Source organism: Rana temporaria, chromosome 4 (assembly GCF_905171775.1).
Source record: "Rana temporaria chromosome 4, aRanTem1.1, whole genome shotgun sequence".
Classification (NCBI taxonomy): Eukaryota; Metazoa; Chordata; class Amphibia; order Anura; family Ranidae; genus Rana; species Rana temporaria.
The window spans coordinates 88,419,611-88,436,628 of NC_053492.1; the positions used below are offsets into that span (position 1 = coordinate 88,419,611).

The 17,018-nt window shown below is 48.8% G+C and overlaps 1 protein-coding gene across 3 annotated transcripts in view; it reads right to left on the minus strand.

Annotated features, from left to right (window-relative positions):
* Positions 1-15,858: 15,858 nt before the first annotated feature.
* The window catches only part of IAH1 (isoamyl acetate hydrolyzing esterase 1 (putative)), a 46,384-nt gene continuing 45,224 nt past the window's right edge, over positions 15,859-17,018 (minus strand). For all 3 annotated transcript variants that reach the window (XM_040348627.1, XM_040348626.1, XM_040348628.1), the window contains one exon: positions 15,859-16,448. In XM_040348627.1, the coding sequence (XP_040204561.1) occupies positions 16,248-16,448 (201 nt within the window). In that variant the 3' untranslated portion in view covers positions 15,859-16,247. The remainder of the gene's footprint in view (positions 16,449-17,018) is intronic.

Genomic DNA, 17,018 nt, shown 5'->3' on the forward strand with positions numbered 1-17,018 from the left:
CATTTTTTCGCGCGTGTGTTTTTTTCCAGGCGTGTGGTGGGCCGGCTATAAGGGGAGGTTGAAGGCCGATATGTTTGTACGGGTGCGTTTTTTCGGGCGTGCATTTTTTCGGGCGTGCGGTTTTTCCAGGCATGTGGCGGGCCAGCTATAAGGGGAGGTTGGAGGCCGGTATGTTTTTTCGGATGCGCGCTTTTTCCAGGCGTGTGGTGAGCCGGCTATAAGAGGAGGTTGGAGGCCGGTACGTTTTTTCTGGCGCGCGTTTTTTCTGGCGTGCATTTTTTCCAGGCGTGTGGAGGGCCGGCTATAAGGGGAGGTTGGAGGCCGGTACTTTTTTTCGGGTGCGCATTTTTTCTAGGCATGTGGCGGGCCGGTTATAAGGGGAGATTGGAGACCGTTAAGTTTTTTCAGGCGCGCTTTTTTTCAGACATGCGTTTTTCCAGGCGTGTGGCGGGCTGAGTATAAGGGAAGGTTGGAGGCTGGTACGTTTTTTGCTGGCGCGCATTTTTTCGCGCGTGTGTTTTTTTCCAGGCGTGTGGAGGGCCGGCTATAAGGGGAGGTTGAAGGCCGATATGTTTGTACGGGTGCCTTTTTTTCGGGCGTGCATTTTTTCGGGCGTGCGGTTTTTCCAGGCATGTGGCGGGCCAGCTATAAGGGGAGGTTGGAGGCCGGTATGTTTTTTCGGGTGCGCGCTTTTTCCAGGCGTGTGGTGAGCCGGCTATAAGAGGAGGTTGGAGGCCGGTACGTTTTTTCTGGCGCACGTTTTTTCTGGCGTGCGTTTTTTCCAGGCATGTGGTGGGCCGGCTATAAGGGGAGGTTGGAGGCCGGTACTTTTTTTTCGCGCGCGCATTTTTTCTAGGCGTGTGGTGGGCCGGCTATAAGGGGAGGTTGGAGGCCGGTACGTGTTTCGGGTGCACTTTTTTTCGGGCGTGCGTTTTTCCAGGCGTGTGGCGGGCCGACTATAAGGGAAGGTTGGAGGCCGGTAAGTTTTTTCGGCACGCATTTTTTCTGGCGTGCGTTTTTTCCAGGCGTGTGGAGGGCCGGCTATAAGGGGAGGTTGGAGGCCGGTATGTTTTTTCGGGTGCGCGTTTTTTCCAGGCGTGTGGTGGGCCGGCTATAAGAAGAGGTTGGAGGCCGGTATGTTTTTTCGGGTGCGCATTTTTTCCAGGCGTGTGGTGGGCCGGCTATAAGGGGAGGTTGGAGGCCCGTACGTTTTTTCGGGCGTGCATTTGTTCGGGCGGTACTTTTTTCGGGCGTGCGATTTTTCCAGGCGTGTGGCGGGCCGGCTATAGGGGGAGGTTGGAGGCGGTATGTTTTTTCGGGCGTGCGTTTTTTCGGGCGTGTGGAGGGCCGGTTATAAGGGGAGGTTGGAGGCCGGTATGTTTTTTCGGGTGCGCGTTTTTCCAGGCGTGTGGTGAGCCGGCTATAAGAGGAGGTTGGAGGCCGGTATGTTTTTTCGGGCGTGCGTTTTTTCCAGGCGTGTGGCGGGTCGGCTATAAGGGGAGGTTGGAGGCCGGTATGTTTTTTTGGGCGCGTCTTTTTTTCGGGCGTGCGTTTTTTCCAGGCGTGTGGCGGGCCGGCTATAAGGGGAGGTTGGAGGCCGGTATGTTTTTTCGGGTGCACGTTTTTCCAGGCGTGTGGTGGGCCGGCTATAAGGGGAGGTTGAAGGCCGGTATGTTTTTTCAGGTGCGCGTTTTTCCAGGCGTGTGGTGGGCCGGCTATAAGAGGAGGTTGGAGGCCGGTATGTTTTTTCGGGTGCACGTTTTTCCAGGCGTGTGGTGGGCCGGCTATAAGAGGAGGTTGGAGGCCGGTACGTTTTTTCGGGCATGCGTTTTTCCAGGCGTGTGGTGGGCCGGCTATAAGAGGAGGTTGGAGGCCGGTATGTTTTTCCGGGCGCGTGTTTTTTCGGGTGTGCGTTTTTTCCAGGCGTGTGGTGGGCCGGCTATAAGGGGAGGTTGGAGGCCGGGATGTATTTTCGGGTGCGTGTTTTTTCCAGGCGTGTGGTGGGCCGGCTATAAGGGGAGGTTGGAGGCCGGTATGTTTTTTCGGGCGCGCCTTTTTTTCGGGTGCGCATTTTTTCCAGGCGTGTGGTGGGCCGGCTATAAGGGGAGGTTGGAGGCCCGTACGTTTTTTCGGGCGTGCATTTGTTCGGGCGGTACTTTTTTCGGGCGTGCGATTTTTCCAGGCGTGTGGCGGGCCGGCTATAGGGGGAGGTTGGAGGCGGTATGTTTTTTCGGGCGTGCGTTTTTTCGGGCGTGTGGAGGGCCGGTTATAAGGGGAGGTTGGAGGCCGGTATGTTTTTTCGGGTGCGCGTTTTTACAGGCGTGTGGTGAGCCGGCTATAAGAGGAGGTTGGAGGCCGGTATGTTTTTTCGGGCGTGCGTTTTTTCCAGGCGTGTGGCGGGTCGGCTATAAGGGGAGGTTGGAGGCCGGTATGTTTTTTTGGGCGCGCCTTTTTTTCGGGCGTGCGTTTTTTCCAGGCGTGTGGCGGGCCGGCTATAAAGGGAGGTTGGAGGCCGGTATGTTTTTTCGGGTGCACGTTTTTCCAGGCGTGTGGTGGGCCGGCTATAAGGGGAGGTTGAAGGCCGGTATGTTTTTTCAGGTGCGCGTTTTTCCAGGCGTGTGGTGGGCCGGCTATAAGAGGAGGTTGGAGGCCGGTATGTTTTTTCGGGTGCACGTTTTTCCAGGCGTGTGGTGGGCTGGCTATAAGAGGAGGTTGGAGGCCGGTACGTTTTTTCGGGCATGCGTTTTTTGGGGTGTGCGTTTTTTCCAGGCGTGTGGTGGGCCGGCTATAAGGGGAGGTTGTAGGCCGGGATGTATTTTCGGGTGCGTGTTTTTTCCAGGCGTGTGGTGGGCCGGCTATAAGGGGAGGTTGGAGGCCGGTATGTTTTTTCGGGCGCGCCTTTTTTTCGGGTGCACGTTTTTTCCAGGCGTGTGGCGGGCCGGCTTTAAGGGGAGGTTGGAGGCCGGTATGTTTTTTCGGGTGCACGTTTTTCCAGGCGTGTGGTGGGCCGGCTATAAGGGGAGGTTGGAGGCCGGTATGTTTTTTCGGGTGCGCGTTTTTCCAGGCGTGTGGTGGGCCGGCTATAAGAGGAGGTTGGAGGCCGGTACGTTTTTTCGGGCATGCGTTTTTCCAGGCGTGTGGTGGGCCGGCTATAAGAGGAGGTTGGAGGCCGGTACGTTTTTCCGGGCGCGCATTTTTTCGGGCATGCGTTTTTTCCAGTCGTGTGGTGGGCCGGCTATAAGGGGAGGTTGGAGGCCGGGATGTATTTTCGGGTGCGTGTTTTTTCCAGGCATGTGGTGGGCCGGCTATAAGGGGAGGTTGGAGGCCGGTACGTTTTTTCGGGCGTGCATTTTTTCGGGGCGGTACTTTTTCCTGGCGTGCGTTTTTTTCCAGGCATGTGGCGGGCCAGGTATAAGGGGAGGTTGGAGGCCGGTATGTTTTTTCGGGCGCGCTTTTTTTTTCGGGTGCGTGTTTTTTCCAGGCGTGTGGTGGGCCGGCTATAAGAGGAGGTTGGAGGCCGGTTGGTTTTTCGGGCGCCCGTTTTTTTAGGCGTGTGGCGTGGCCGGCTTTAAGGGGAGGTTAAAGGCCGGTATGTTTTTTCGGGTGCGTGTTTTTTCCAGGCGTGTGGTGGGCCGGCTATAAGGGGAGGTTGGAGGCCGGTACGTTTTTTTGGGCGTGCATTTTTTCGGGTGTGCGATTTTTCCAAGCGTGTGGCGGGCCGGCTATAAGGGGAGGTTTGACGCCGGTATGTTTTCTCGGGTATGCGTTTTTTCAAGGCGTGTGGCGGGCCGGCTATAAGGGGAGGTTGGAGGCCGGTACGTTTTCTCGGGCGTGCGTTTTTTCAAGGCGTGTGGTGGGCCGGCTATAAGAGGAGGTTGGAAGCCGGTACGTTTTTTCGGGCATGCGTTTTTTCCAGGCGTGTGGTGGGCCGGCTATAAGGGGAGGTTGGAGGCCGGGATGTATTTTCGGGTGCGTGTTTTTTCCAGGCGTGTGGTGGGCCGGCTATAAGGGGAGGTTGGAGGCCGGTACGTTTTTTCGGGCGTGCATTTTTTCGGGGCGGTACTTTTTCCTGGCGTGCGTTTTTTTCCAGGCGTGTGGCGGGCCAGGTATAAGGGGAGGTTGGAGGCCGGTATGTTTTTTCGGGCGCGCTTTTTTTTCCAGGCGTGTGGTGGGCCGGCTATAAGAGGAGGTTGGAGGCTGGTAGGTTTTTCGGGCGCCCGTTTTTTTAGGCGTGTGGCGGGCCGGCTATAAGGGGAGGTTGGAGGCCGGTAGGTTTTTTCGGGTGCGTGTTTTTTCCAGGCGTGTGGTGGGCCGGCTATAAGGGGAGGTTGGAGGCCGGTACGTTTTTTCGGGCGCGCGTATTTTCTAGGCGTGTGGCGGGCCGGCTATAAGGGGAGGTTGGAGGCCGGTATGTTTTTTCGGGTGCGTGTTTTTTCCAGGCGTGTGGTGGGCCGGCTATAAGGGGAGGTTGGAGGCCGGTAGGTTTTTTCAGGTGCGTGTTTTTTCCAGGCGTGTGGTGGGCCGGCTATAAGGGGAGGTTGGAGGCCGGTACGTTTTTTCGGGCGCGCGTATTTTCTAGGCGTGTGGCGGGCCGGCTATAAGGGGAGGTTGGAGGCCGGTATGTTTTTTCGGGTGCGTGTTTTTTCCAGGCGTGTGGTGGGCCGGCTATAAGAGGAGGTTGGAGGCCGGTACGTTTTTCCGGGCGCGCGTTTTTTGGGGTGTGCGTTTTTTCCAGGCGTGTGGTGGGCCGGCTATAAGGGGAGGTTGGAGGCCGGGATGTATTTTCGGGTGCGTGTTTTTTCCAGGCGTGTGGTGGGCCGGCTATAATGGGAGGTTGGAGGCCGGTATGTTTTTTCGGGCGCGCTTTTTTTTTCGGGTGCGCGTTTTTTCCAGGCGTGTGGTGGGCCAGGTATAAGGGGAGGTTGGAGGCCGGTATGTTTTTTCGGGCGCGCTTTTTTTTCCAGGCGTGTGGTGAGCCGGCTATAAGAGGAGGTTGGAGGCTGGTAGGTTTTTCGGGCGCCCGTTTTTTTAGGCGTGTGGCGGGCCGGCTATAAGGGGAGGTTGGAGGCCGGTAGGTTTTTTCGGGTGCGTGTTTTTTCCAGGCGTGTGGTGGGCCGGCTATAAGGGGAGGTTGGAGGCCGGTACATTTTTTCGGGCGCGCGTATTTTCTAGGCGTGTGGCGGGCCGGCTATAAGGGGAGGTTGGAGGCCGGTATGTTTTTTCGGGTGCGTGTTTTTTCCAGGCGTGTGGTGGGCCGGCTATAAGGGGAGGTTGGAGGCCGGTAGGTTTTTTCGGGTGCGTGTTTTTTCCAGGCGTGTGGTGGGCCGGCTATAAGGGGAGGTTGGAGGCCGGTACGTTTTTTCGGGCGCGCGTATTTTCTAGGCGTGTGGTGGGCCGGCTTTAAGGGGAGGTTGGAATGGTTTTTCGGGTTTACGTTTTTTCCAGGCGTGTGGTGGGCCGGCTATAAGGGGAGGTTGGAGGCCGGTACGTTTTTTCGGGCGCGCGTATTTTCTAGGCGTGTGGCGGGCCGGCTATAAGGGGAGGTTGGAGGCCGGTATGTTTTTTCGGGTGCGTGTTTTTTCCAGGCGTGTGGTGGGCCGGCTATAAGGGGAGGTTGGAGGCCGGTACGTTTTTTTGGGCGTGCATTTTTTCGGGTGTGCGATTTTTCCAAGCGTGTGGCGGGCCGGCTATAAGGGGAGGTTTGACGCCGGTACGTTTTCTCGGGTGTGCGTTTTTTCCAGGCGTGTGGTGGGTCGGCTATAAGGGGAGGTTGGAGGCCGGTACGTTTTTTCGGGCGCGCGTTTTTTCTAGGCGTGTGGTGGGCCGGCTATAAGGGGAGGTTGGAATGGTTTTTCGGGTTTACGTTTTTTCCAGGCGTGTGGTGGGCCGGCTATAAGGGGAGGTTGGAGGCCGGTACATTTTTTCGGGCGCGCATTTTTTCGGGTAGCGACCCATTTAAAAAAAAAACCCTATCTAATCTACTTCTACAATTACCTCGGGCATATGTGTACCCAGTGTGGTTGGGGAGGTGACGAAGATGCACATCCACCCACCTGGCTTCCCTCACTACACTATTAAAAAAAACACTATCAGATTCCAGAGGCCTGGTGATGCCTGCCCGATCTTTGGGCCAGAGTAAGACTGGAAGGAACTCCAGAAGGGAGAGAAGAAAGTGGGGGAAGAAGAGGGAGGAAGAGGAGGGGAGGGAGGAGGGGGGAGAGGAGGAAAAGAAGGTGGGAGGAGGAGGAGGGAAAGAACGCCTCTTAGTGGAGACTGTAGCAGAGCAGTCACCAGGCACCACAGCATTGCCCGGCTTCCCAAGTCTTACCGGGACTGGCTCAGAGGAACCCGGAACAACCTGCCGGTTTCCCCCCTGCTTGTCCTTACCCCCTGCCTTCACCTTTCCGATCTCCTTTGGGGAAGCGGGGTGACTTGCACCCGAGGGGCACGGGTCCTCGGGCCTCTCCTCCCTACCAGTCTGAGACCCAGCCTAAAACCTACCACCATCCCTAACTCCAGAGGCTTCGCCATATCCACTATAGCCCCTAGAGTAGGGCACTGTCCTGAACCTCCATACTTCAGTTACACCACGTTCCTCCGCTTTCTCTCTGGACCACCTATACCCCTTGACCACGGGCTCGCCCCTTGGAGCTGCTCCGCTGGGGAAGCCGAAAGTTCTGGGCGACAAACCGGCTGTATAGGTGGCCGCACCAATAAAAGAAAATTATTCAGCGCTGGAAAATTATCAAACAAACACAAAAAATAAAAATAATTCATATGCTAGCCAGCACTAAGGATACGTTCAAATAAAAATTCCCAAAAATTACATATATAGTGAAACAGTGCAGCACAAATAAACAATAAAATACAATAACAATTAAAGATGAAAAAAATGTAATTTAAAATTAAAAACAAAAGTCCATCAGTGATTGTGTGAAAGAGAAATCCAGATGAATTTCATTAAACGGTGCGGATGCCAATCAAGTGACCAAAGAAAGATCCTCCACCAAGAGAAACAGATGGCCTCTCACCTCAATCATTCGACCCTCAAGGAGTCACATAGCGTGGAATACAAGCAAGAATCCTGAATCTGGCAATCAGCAGCTCATTAGACACTCCAGATGTCAAATCGCAGGCTCAAAAAGGGATCAGCAAATGTGGACATATAAGAAAAAAAAGAGAGATCTGTCGCGCGTGCCTCCTCCTTGTGTAACATTCACAAGAACGCCTACGTTAATTTAAAAAAAAAAATCATCTTTAATTGTTATTGTATTTTATTGTTTATTTGCGCTGCACTGTTTCACTATATAGGTGGCCGCACCGCCTTCCTCTTGCTGCTACACGCATAGTCATGCCACTTTCTAAGGTCCTACAGAACCAAGTTTTTCGATACAAAGGTCTGTGTAGCCTTTTCTATGAGAGCCTTAACTCTCAACCTCCTCTCCTAGACTTTCTTGGCATCCTCCCCAGGCTGGGGCTTGGTTCAATCAAGGATCTCTGTTTGAGTTTCTAAAAGTCTTTCCACCTTGGTCAGACCCTGGAGGCCCAGGGGATTTTGCTGTGCACCATGCCCTTGGCCTGGGCTCGAGGAGGCCATCGCTCCCCTCCTCTTGAAAGCTTCCTGGTTCTCCCAGGAGCTCTCTGACAGCACATCTGCTGGAATTGGGTTTTTAATGAAAGCTACCGTTTAAAGAGACTGAAAATATAACAATTTAAGCTAACACATAATAGACATTAATCCATTAAAACTCAAAACTTAAGATCTTGTTTAATACCTTGATCAGAATAGGAAGTGAGGACGTCACTTCCGGGTTTCCGTTTCCGGGGGGAGTGGCCTGAGCATGGAGGAGTGAGGAGGCGTGAGGGGAGCTCCTAGCGGGATCACCGCATGCACCCGATAGAGGACCGGCATTGGGCATTGGAAACAAGCTGAGCGTGCACTCTAGAGCGCCTATCCCAGGGTCAGAGACGAGCGACTGTACACGCTGTTTCGCTGCGCTGCGGCTGCTGACGAACGAGGTATGCAGGTCAGCTGAGCTGAGTGGCGGGGAGCGGAGCAAAACAGAACGCTCATTGCAGAGTGCCTGTCCTAGTACCTACCCTGGTGAGCGAGCCCCATAGCTGTGTACGGGGGGCCGGTGCCGAAGAGCGGACCTTACACATCAGAGAGCGGGTCAGTACTGGCACATGTCGCGCCGTGGAGGAAGACCCGGAAGAAGATCCCGAGTATCAAGCACCCCAGCACACTCCTATATTACCCGCTATCTCAGGGCTCAGACGGACGCGACGCTGCAGTCGCTGGAGGATACCAGGGAAAAAGGCAACAACACTAAAGATCCCTCAGAGATGGCAGCTGCAGGAAACGTTGTGAAGGGTAGACGGGACTCTATATTAGAGGTAATATCGGCTGCACCAGCGGTGACATCTATGCTGAATAAAGGTATGCCTAAGGGGGGAGATCCCTCCACTGAAGTTGTGGCAAACAGGATGGGGGAGGGGATGACATGTCTGGAGTATAGTAATAAGGTCCCACAAACCCAGGAGAATAAGGGACAAGAGACTATATCAGATATGGAGCAGCTTAGAGCGCTTATTCAGGCACTCCCCACAAAGGAGGACATACAGACTCTAACTAAAACTATTATGAATACACTAAGAGAGGAAATAGAAGAAGTGCGTGCTGGAGTGGAAAGGGGTGAACATAAAATAACAAACTTAGAGGTGCAAAACAGCAAATTGGAGCATAGACTGTTGAATATGGAAGGAGAGCTCATGAGACAGCATCAACAGATGGCTGCGTTACAGTTACACAGTGAGGAGGCTGAGGATAGAAGTAGACGAAATAATATCCGCATTAAGGGGGTCTCTGAAACCTTGGAAGGCCCGGCCCTGAGAGAGGCGGCCGTGACCATATTTAATTTAATTTTGAATAGACCTGCTGATACATCAATCGAACTGGACCGGGTCCATAAAGTCCCTGCTTTTCGTCATCCGGCCCAAGGGGGCCCTAGAGACGTGGTCTGTAGAGTACACTTCTTTAGGGTAAAGGAAGATATTATGCGGGCAGCCTGGAAGGAGGGAGTGATAAAATGGGAGGGTGGGGACATACAGGTCTATCCAGATCTTTGCAGGCTCACAAAATGGAGAAGACGTTTGTTAAAACCCCTCTTGGAGTATATTCGCCTGAAAGATGCCACGTATCGATGGGGATATCCTTTGGCAGTAATCATAAAAAAAGAAGGGCAGAACTTTAACTTAAGGTCCCCTGCCCAACTAAAAGAATTATTTCAGTTTCTGGGTGCTGAGCCCATAGACGTCCCGAACTGGTTAGATTCACCCATAACAATGGACAGATATTAATCTAAACTGACAAAGGGGACTATCGCCATGTAGGAAATACAAGAGCAGCGTCCCCATAGAGGAAGAAGAGGAAGATGGACAGTTTTTTTTTTTTTTTTTTTTTGACAAATCTTTGATATCTCATCCCTTTATGGGTTTCGTATAGGTTTGTGGGGAGAGGGCCCGGACATGAAGGCCTCTTGCATCGGGGGTTCTTCTTTCTTTTTCCTTTTTTTTTTTTTTTTTTTTTTTTTGCTGCGATTGTTTGTCTTTTTTTTGGGGGAGGGGTGGAGTGTTGGGTTAAATATACACCGAAGGATATATAAATTAAGAGGGCTGCTTTAGAGGCGTTAGAGGTGTATAGGTAAAGCATATATATATAAGCTATACAAAGGTTGGCACAACGAATGGTGCATAGTTTTTTCTTCTTTTTTGTTTCATTTTTTGTTTTTTGTTTTTTTGTTTTGAGCTATCTGATATATGGAGGTTATATATCATATCATGTACCAATATAAGGAAGCTATTCATATAATGTACCATATATATAAAGGAGTGACAGAGGGGTAGGAACAAATGTCTGCTTGAGAGAGATAGGAATGCTCCACCCCCCCACCCTTTTTTTTTTATATATTATTATTTTTTTTTTTTATTTTTTTTTTAAGTAAGGGGGAAGGGAGGGGGTAGAGGGAAGGAGGAAGGAAGGGAGAGGGAGAATAAAGGTGCAGATACATTTCCCCATGGGGGAGAATAGGCAGAAGAATTAAAACGCCCTTTCTGAGGCCCAACAGAAGGGAGGGGGGAAGGGGGGGGGGCATGAGGGGTCTCTTTTTTGCAGTGGGGTGGGAGTTTTGGGGGGGGGGTGGGGGTAGCATCTTTTTATAGGGGGGATGGATCCCTGCTTTGTTAGGGAGGGTTAAAAGGGGGGACAAAAGTGCCATTAAGGAGGGGGGGGGGGGAAATAGGAAAGACGGGGTCACAAATAATGGGCACACATAGTAAAGTCATCATAGACACTAAAACTGATTGCAATCGCGGTCACAATGATAAGTGGGGTGTACTCCCACCTTTTTTTTTTTTTTTTTTTGGCTCTAAGGGGCATGAGAATAGTATCACTATATACATAATTACACGAATACACGAATACATGAAGATGGAGGGGTAGTCACGGGGGAAAAGGTGGGGAATAGGGGGGGGGAGGGAAAGGGCCAAGGAGGGCAAGAGCAGGGTGGGAAATGGAAATAAAAGTTTAAAAGACTAGCTAACAGGGGCTGGTAAACAAGATTTCCCTTCTTTCTTCTTTCTTTCTCAAGCATACCTCCGATAACTGTCTATGAGGTTCAAGAAAGAAAATAGGGCTTGTATATGGAACAATCGAGCATAGAACAATTGAATGGAATATTGAATAATTGTATATTGTATATAGATGTTAAGGGGATGTGTATAGAAGGTGGTATGCATAAGATGGAGGGTGCAAATAGGATAGACGTCTTCCCTTACCCTAAATATGCTAAAGAAGGAAGTCTGAATTTTTTTTTTTTTTTTGTTGTAGTGATATGTAGAAGTGTAGTGGGTAGCTATTGGGGTCCGGGCACGGTCGGGAGGGGTGAGATATAACTTTAAGGGACTGAGGGGAGGGGAGGGGAGGGGAGGAGGGGAGGAGGGATAGCATTTTCTCTTTCTCCAGGAATCTCCTTCTCTCCCTCCCTTCTCTTGTCCTCTTTTTTTCTTTTTTCGCTGTTTTCCGTTTTTTTTTTTTTTGTCCAAAAGATTGGGAGATATCTCATAGTGGAGCTAGCTCCAAGGGAGAACGTCTAGAATAAAGGGGTGACTCTGAAGCGGAGGTGAAGGGACATAGGATAAAGCTAACACTAGGCCAATGCGAAACGACTAACGGGGTGCGTGCGGGAGAACGCAGGGGAGCTCTGGACTCGCTAACCTCGCTCTCTTCTGCACATACATTCTCCCCACTAAAAACGCTTCTCCTCCAATTGGAGGTAAACCGGAAGCGTTAAATAAAGGGATAGGGACTTTTTCTCTGGTCCCTTTTTTTTTTTTTTTTTGTCCCTTCCGCGCCTGCGGTGGTTGGCCCCCAATATTAGGGGAGACACGAGAGGGGGGCGGAAGGGTAACTACTCGGGCACTTGGACGAGTGACTAGTTCTCGAGGTACGGGGGAAAGGGAGGGTTTTTTTTTTTTTGTCTGTCTCTCTCCCCTTCTCCCCCTTGCACCGTAGTTTTTTTTTTTTTGTTTTTTTGTATATTACTGGTTCCCGTTGTGAGGTATACCAGATTAGAAAGGCGACAAAATGGACATAATAAATTTCACATCATATAACGTCAAGGGCCTGAACAGCCCAGAAAAACGTACTAAATTAATGGCAGAACTCAGTAGAATCAAAGCTCAAGTAATCTTTTTACAAGAGACACATTTCAGAAGAGATAAAATTCCAAGATTGGGCAATCAAAGGTATCCGACAGTGTACCATGGTGCCTCCCAAACATCCAAGGCGAACGGGGTGGCAATTATGTTCTCAAAACAAATGAATTGGAAAGAATCAAACGTAATTACGGACGACGTAGGAAGGATGTTAATAGTGAAAGGAGAATTAGGGAATCAAAAAGTTACTCTGGCGAATCTGTATTTACCCAATGAGGATCCTATATCTACACTGGAAAAATACTTGGAAGTGGTACAACAAAACAAGGAAGGATTTCTAATTTTGGGGGGCGATTTTAATATAGCCCTGGATCCAGCAATAGACGTGTCAAAAGGAGTATCTCATATATCTAATACAAAATTACGTAAAGCAAGGCGTCTACTGAAAGATATACAGGTAATAGATAGCTGGAGGATAATGCATGCGTACGATAAGGATTATAGTTTTTTTTCCGCAAAGCATAAGACATACACAAGGTTAGACTATATTTTTTTAGACCAGAACATTCTCTCTAGGTTACGAGATGCAAAAATAGGATCTTTCACAATATCTGATCACGCGCCAACCAATTGCAGCATAGAATGGGGTGAGAGAGGCCCACGAGAATGGAACTGGAGAGTTAATGAGACACTCCTAAAAGATCCGGAATATGAGAAACAGATAGCCCAGGAACTTGATAATTTCTTCTCTACTAACGACCGGGATGAAACGCTGCCTATGAGTATATGGGAAACACATAAATGCTACTTGAGAGGAGTGCTTATATCATTGGGGGCACACAGAAAACGTACTCAGAGTGCTAAACTCGATAGTCTGCTGGGGGAAATCCAATCGCTGGAAACGGCACATAAGGGACTACAGTCGCACCAGATAGGAGAGAAATTGGCGAGATTGCGGGAAAAACTAAATCTTATGTTAACGGACAAAGCAAAAGCTACACTGAATAGGTGTAAAAGAACTTATTATGAATATGGAAATAAACCCAGCAGACTATTGGCAAATGCACTCAGAGACACGAGAGTCCGTAACCAGATCGAGAAAATTAAAACACAGGGGAATGGGATGGTGAGCTCTACACAACAAATAGCGGAAGCATTTAGAGAGTATTACTCAAACTTATATAATCTAGAAAAGCAGTGTTTAAGACCAGACCTAGTGGATAGAGAAGAAGTTATCAAGGAATACTTAGCGTCCTCAGAAATGCCAAGGATACCCAAAGAAAGCGCAGAGAAGATAGACGGCCCGATTACTGTAGAAGAATTTATGGGAGCACTGGGCGCCTTAAAAGCGGGAAAGGCGCCAGGTCCCGACGGATATACACTGCGATATTATAAAATCTTCGCGGAAAAAATGGCACCTAGGTACGTAGCGGCATTTAACTCGATCCGCGATGGACAGAGGATGCCGGCAGAAACCTTGATGGCTGAGATTGTAGTGATCCCCAAGGAAGGGAAAGATCCTGCCCAGTGCTCCAGCTATCGGCCAATATCTTTGCTGGATGTTGATTTAAAGATTCTGGCGAAGATTTTGGCCGATAGAATACTAACATATATTCCGTTATTGATACATCCCGACCAAGTGGGGTTCACCCCGGGCAGAGAGGGTAGAGAGAACACTCAAAGGGTAATAAGTACAATATACCTTGCCCAACAACGCCATAAGCCTGCAGTTCTGATATCCGCGGATGCAGAAAAAGCGTTCGATAGGGTGGAGTGGGGGTATTTAAAAGCAATGTTATCACATATTGGATTGGGGAAGGGTGTACAGAACTGGGTCACAAGTTTATACTCCTGCCCATCGGCAAGAGTTAGAGTAAATGGGAAAAAATCAGACCCCTTCCCTATTCATAATGGTACCCGGCAGGGTTGCCCGCTATCCCCAATTATATTTGTTCTCTCGCTGGAGCCTTTTTTAAGAATTATAAGAGCAAATAATGATATACGGGGTATCCGGGTAGGGGAGGTGGATTATAAGGTGGCAGCATATGCCGATGATCTACTGTTCACTTTAACATCCCCGATAACATCGCTTCCATGCTTATTAGCAGAAATAAAAAGATACGGAAAAATTTCCAATTTCAAAGTAAATTATAACAAATCAGAAGCAATGGGAGTTGAAGTGGACAGTGGATTGCGGCAACAATTAGCCAGTAATTTCCCTTTTAGATGGACGGAATCCCATGTAGAATATTTAGGGACAAAAATACCAAGAAACTTGGGCAGGCTTTATGAACTAAATTTTCTACCCTTATTAAAACAAATAAAACTAGATCTACTGAGGTGGGATAAAGAAATTTTTTCATGGTTTGGCCGAATAAACATAGTTAAAATTAATATTATGCCTAGACTACTCTATTTATTTCAGACTCTTCCCATAACACTCCCTAGGGGATTCTTGAAAGACTTAAGTTCTAAATTTACGAAGTTCATATGGGCAGGAAAACCGGCCAGAGTCCGGAGGAATATATTGATCTTACCTAAAGAAAAAGGAGGAGTGGGCCTACCAGACCCTATGGGGTATTACGAGGCCTCTCATCTTGCACGAGTGGTGGACTGGTGTTCACACCAGACAAACAAACCCTGGGTGAACCTGGAACAAGAAGTAAGCAATATCCCCATAGAAGGAATGGCGTGGCTGGATATGAAAAAGATATCTCAGTCTGCAAAGAAACATCCCATGATAAAGGCCACACTTAGAGTTATCAGAAGGATAGGTATGAGATCGAATCTGGTGAAGTGTATTGGACCTATGACACCCATTTTGGGAAACCCGAGCTTTGAGCCAGGTATGAGAGATCGACAGTTCAAAAACATAAGACGGAAGGGAGCCAGTAGGTTGATACACTTCACGAGAGAAAACCAGGTAATGCAGAGTGAAGAGTTAGAGAGGGCATATGGAGATGATTTAGACAGTTGGAGACGAAATCAACTAAGAACGTTTCTAGGTTCCCTGAAGATTCATGAGGCAGAAATAGGAAGCCTCTCCAAATTTGAGGAAATCTGTTTAAAAAAAGAACCAATGAGACATATGTTGTCTTATATGTACAATATATTGACTGAAGTTAACGCCCCACAAGAGCTCGTCTTTATGCAGGCATGGGAAAAGGATCTGGGCATCAAGTTTACTGAGATACAGAAAAACAAGATTTTTGCATTCACACATAAGGCCTCAATTGCATCTAGGTACCAGGAGGGGGGATACAAAGTCCTGACAAGGTGGTATAGGACACCATCAATATTAAACCGGCTCTTCCCCAATACGTCCAAAGTCTGCTGGAGATGCCAGAAGGATGAGGGCACTTTGGTACACATATTCTGGGACTGTCGGGTGATAAGAGAATTCTGGGAGATGGTCTCGGAGACGGTCCTGGAAATCACCGGGATTGACCTGGGACACAGACCCGCGGCGTTCTTGTTACTCGACATTCCCATAGCAATGGAAAAATATAAACAATCCTTAATACGCCATCTGATAACCGCTGCGAAGGCCTGTATACCAATCTTATGGAAAAACACCTCGTCCCCAACCAAATCACAATGGCTATGTAGAATAAACGAGATACAGATGATGGAGAACCTCACAATGGGAATACAGGAACGAGAGGAGACCTACTGGAGGGTATGGACTCCATATAGGGAATACAGGGAGCGGAGCGGATAGGGGGGGAAGAGGGGAGAGACTACGGCCGATTTTTTTTTTTTTTTTTTTTTTGTTTTTGTTTTTGTTTTTGTTATTTTATTTTATTTTCATTTTATTTGCGGTGGGAAGGGGGGGAGGGTGATTAATAATCTCGGAGGTACAGGACACCTCTCTGAAGATGGTATAAGAAGACCGTGCTTATATACAAGAGAGGAGACCGGGGCTGTAGAAGGGGGATCAGAAGGGGTACAGGAGGTCGTAATATAAAGCATAAGAAATGTTAAGATAAGGAGTGCAATGTATGTTGTAAAGATGAAGCTGTACCTAATCTGATTTATATGAAGAAAATGGATATAAAATAAAGAATTGTAAAAAAAAAAGAATAGGAAGTGAGGGAAGAACAGGACTGAAGACTGGATCCAAATATTAGAAACTATAGTCAATTAACAAAAAAATAAATGGCTGGGGGCCCACTTTATTTTCTTGGAAACTATCTTAAAGTGCTTTCTTTAATTCTCTTCAGTGCAACCCAATGCAGCAAATTTAATTTCCTAATAGGTGTGTCATATTATTATTGCCACTAACATTGAAGAGATGTTTGTAGGATTAATGCACAGAAATCCGCCATTTTCTTCGGAAAGTTCCAATGCTGATAGATTCTCTCCCACCACCTTACTGCAGGCCTGATACAACTGGAAAGTTTTGGGTACCACATTCCGTGGGAGTGTGAAAACAGCAAGGATTGGTAAGAGAGATGGTATCAGATCTGCAAGCAGGACACTGGGTGCAGAATTCCTCAGTCTACATCCACAGTGGTCGTATGGCTATTTGGTTAGCTCTTCTCTTCTTTCTTCTCTGTGCAGTTGGGGAACAGAGAGGGCTCTGGGTTTTTATTGTCCACATCCATCCAATAGGGAAAAAGGAAGGGTAGATCGCCCAGCTTCTGCTCCAAGATTGGCCACAATTTAGACTCCACAAACTCATTACCTTTGTCAGATAAATGAAGCCCATCTGACAGGTAAACTGTATAGTCCTGAGAATACATAAAGTAAAATATCAGCATACATGGCAATATTTTATTAAGTCATTTGCAAAAAAGGTTAATTAAAGCATATCTAAAACAATGTACAAAAATGGAAGATATTACAGCTTACTATTCCTTAGACGAGGTGGTTGCATTAATGGTTTTATTTTACCTGGTGATTTTATCCTTGTGTAGCGCCCTGCTCCTGTTAGGTAGGCGCTATTTTTGTAAATTTAGTTACCTGAGCTGTAGTTTAGCTCAGGGGATTATACTAAATTGTGGGTTTCTGTTCCAGTCCAGCTGTGTTGTGCATGCTCCCCTTGCCTGCGGGTGAGCTTGATTGCTCGGAGCTCCAGTACATTGATTGGAAGGCGGGACTCCTCCTGAGTCCAGCGCCCCTGGGCTGACTGGGTGCCCCAAACGCCCCCCCCCACCGGAGAGGCTGGCATCTATCGTGACCACTGTCCAATGGCACAGTAGAAACAACTTCACGGTCCGAAGAACCGAAGACGTCAGCCACCACACCAGGGAAGACTTGACCAGATGACTCAACTGAATATGGTAATCCAGAGAGGACGG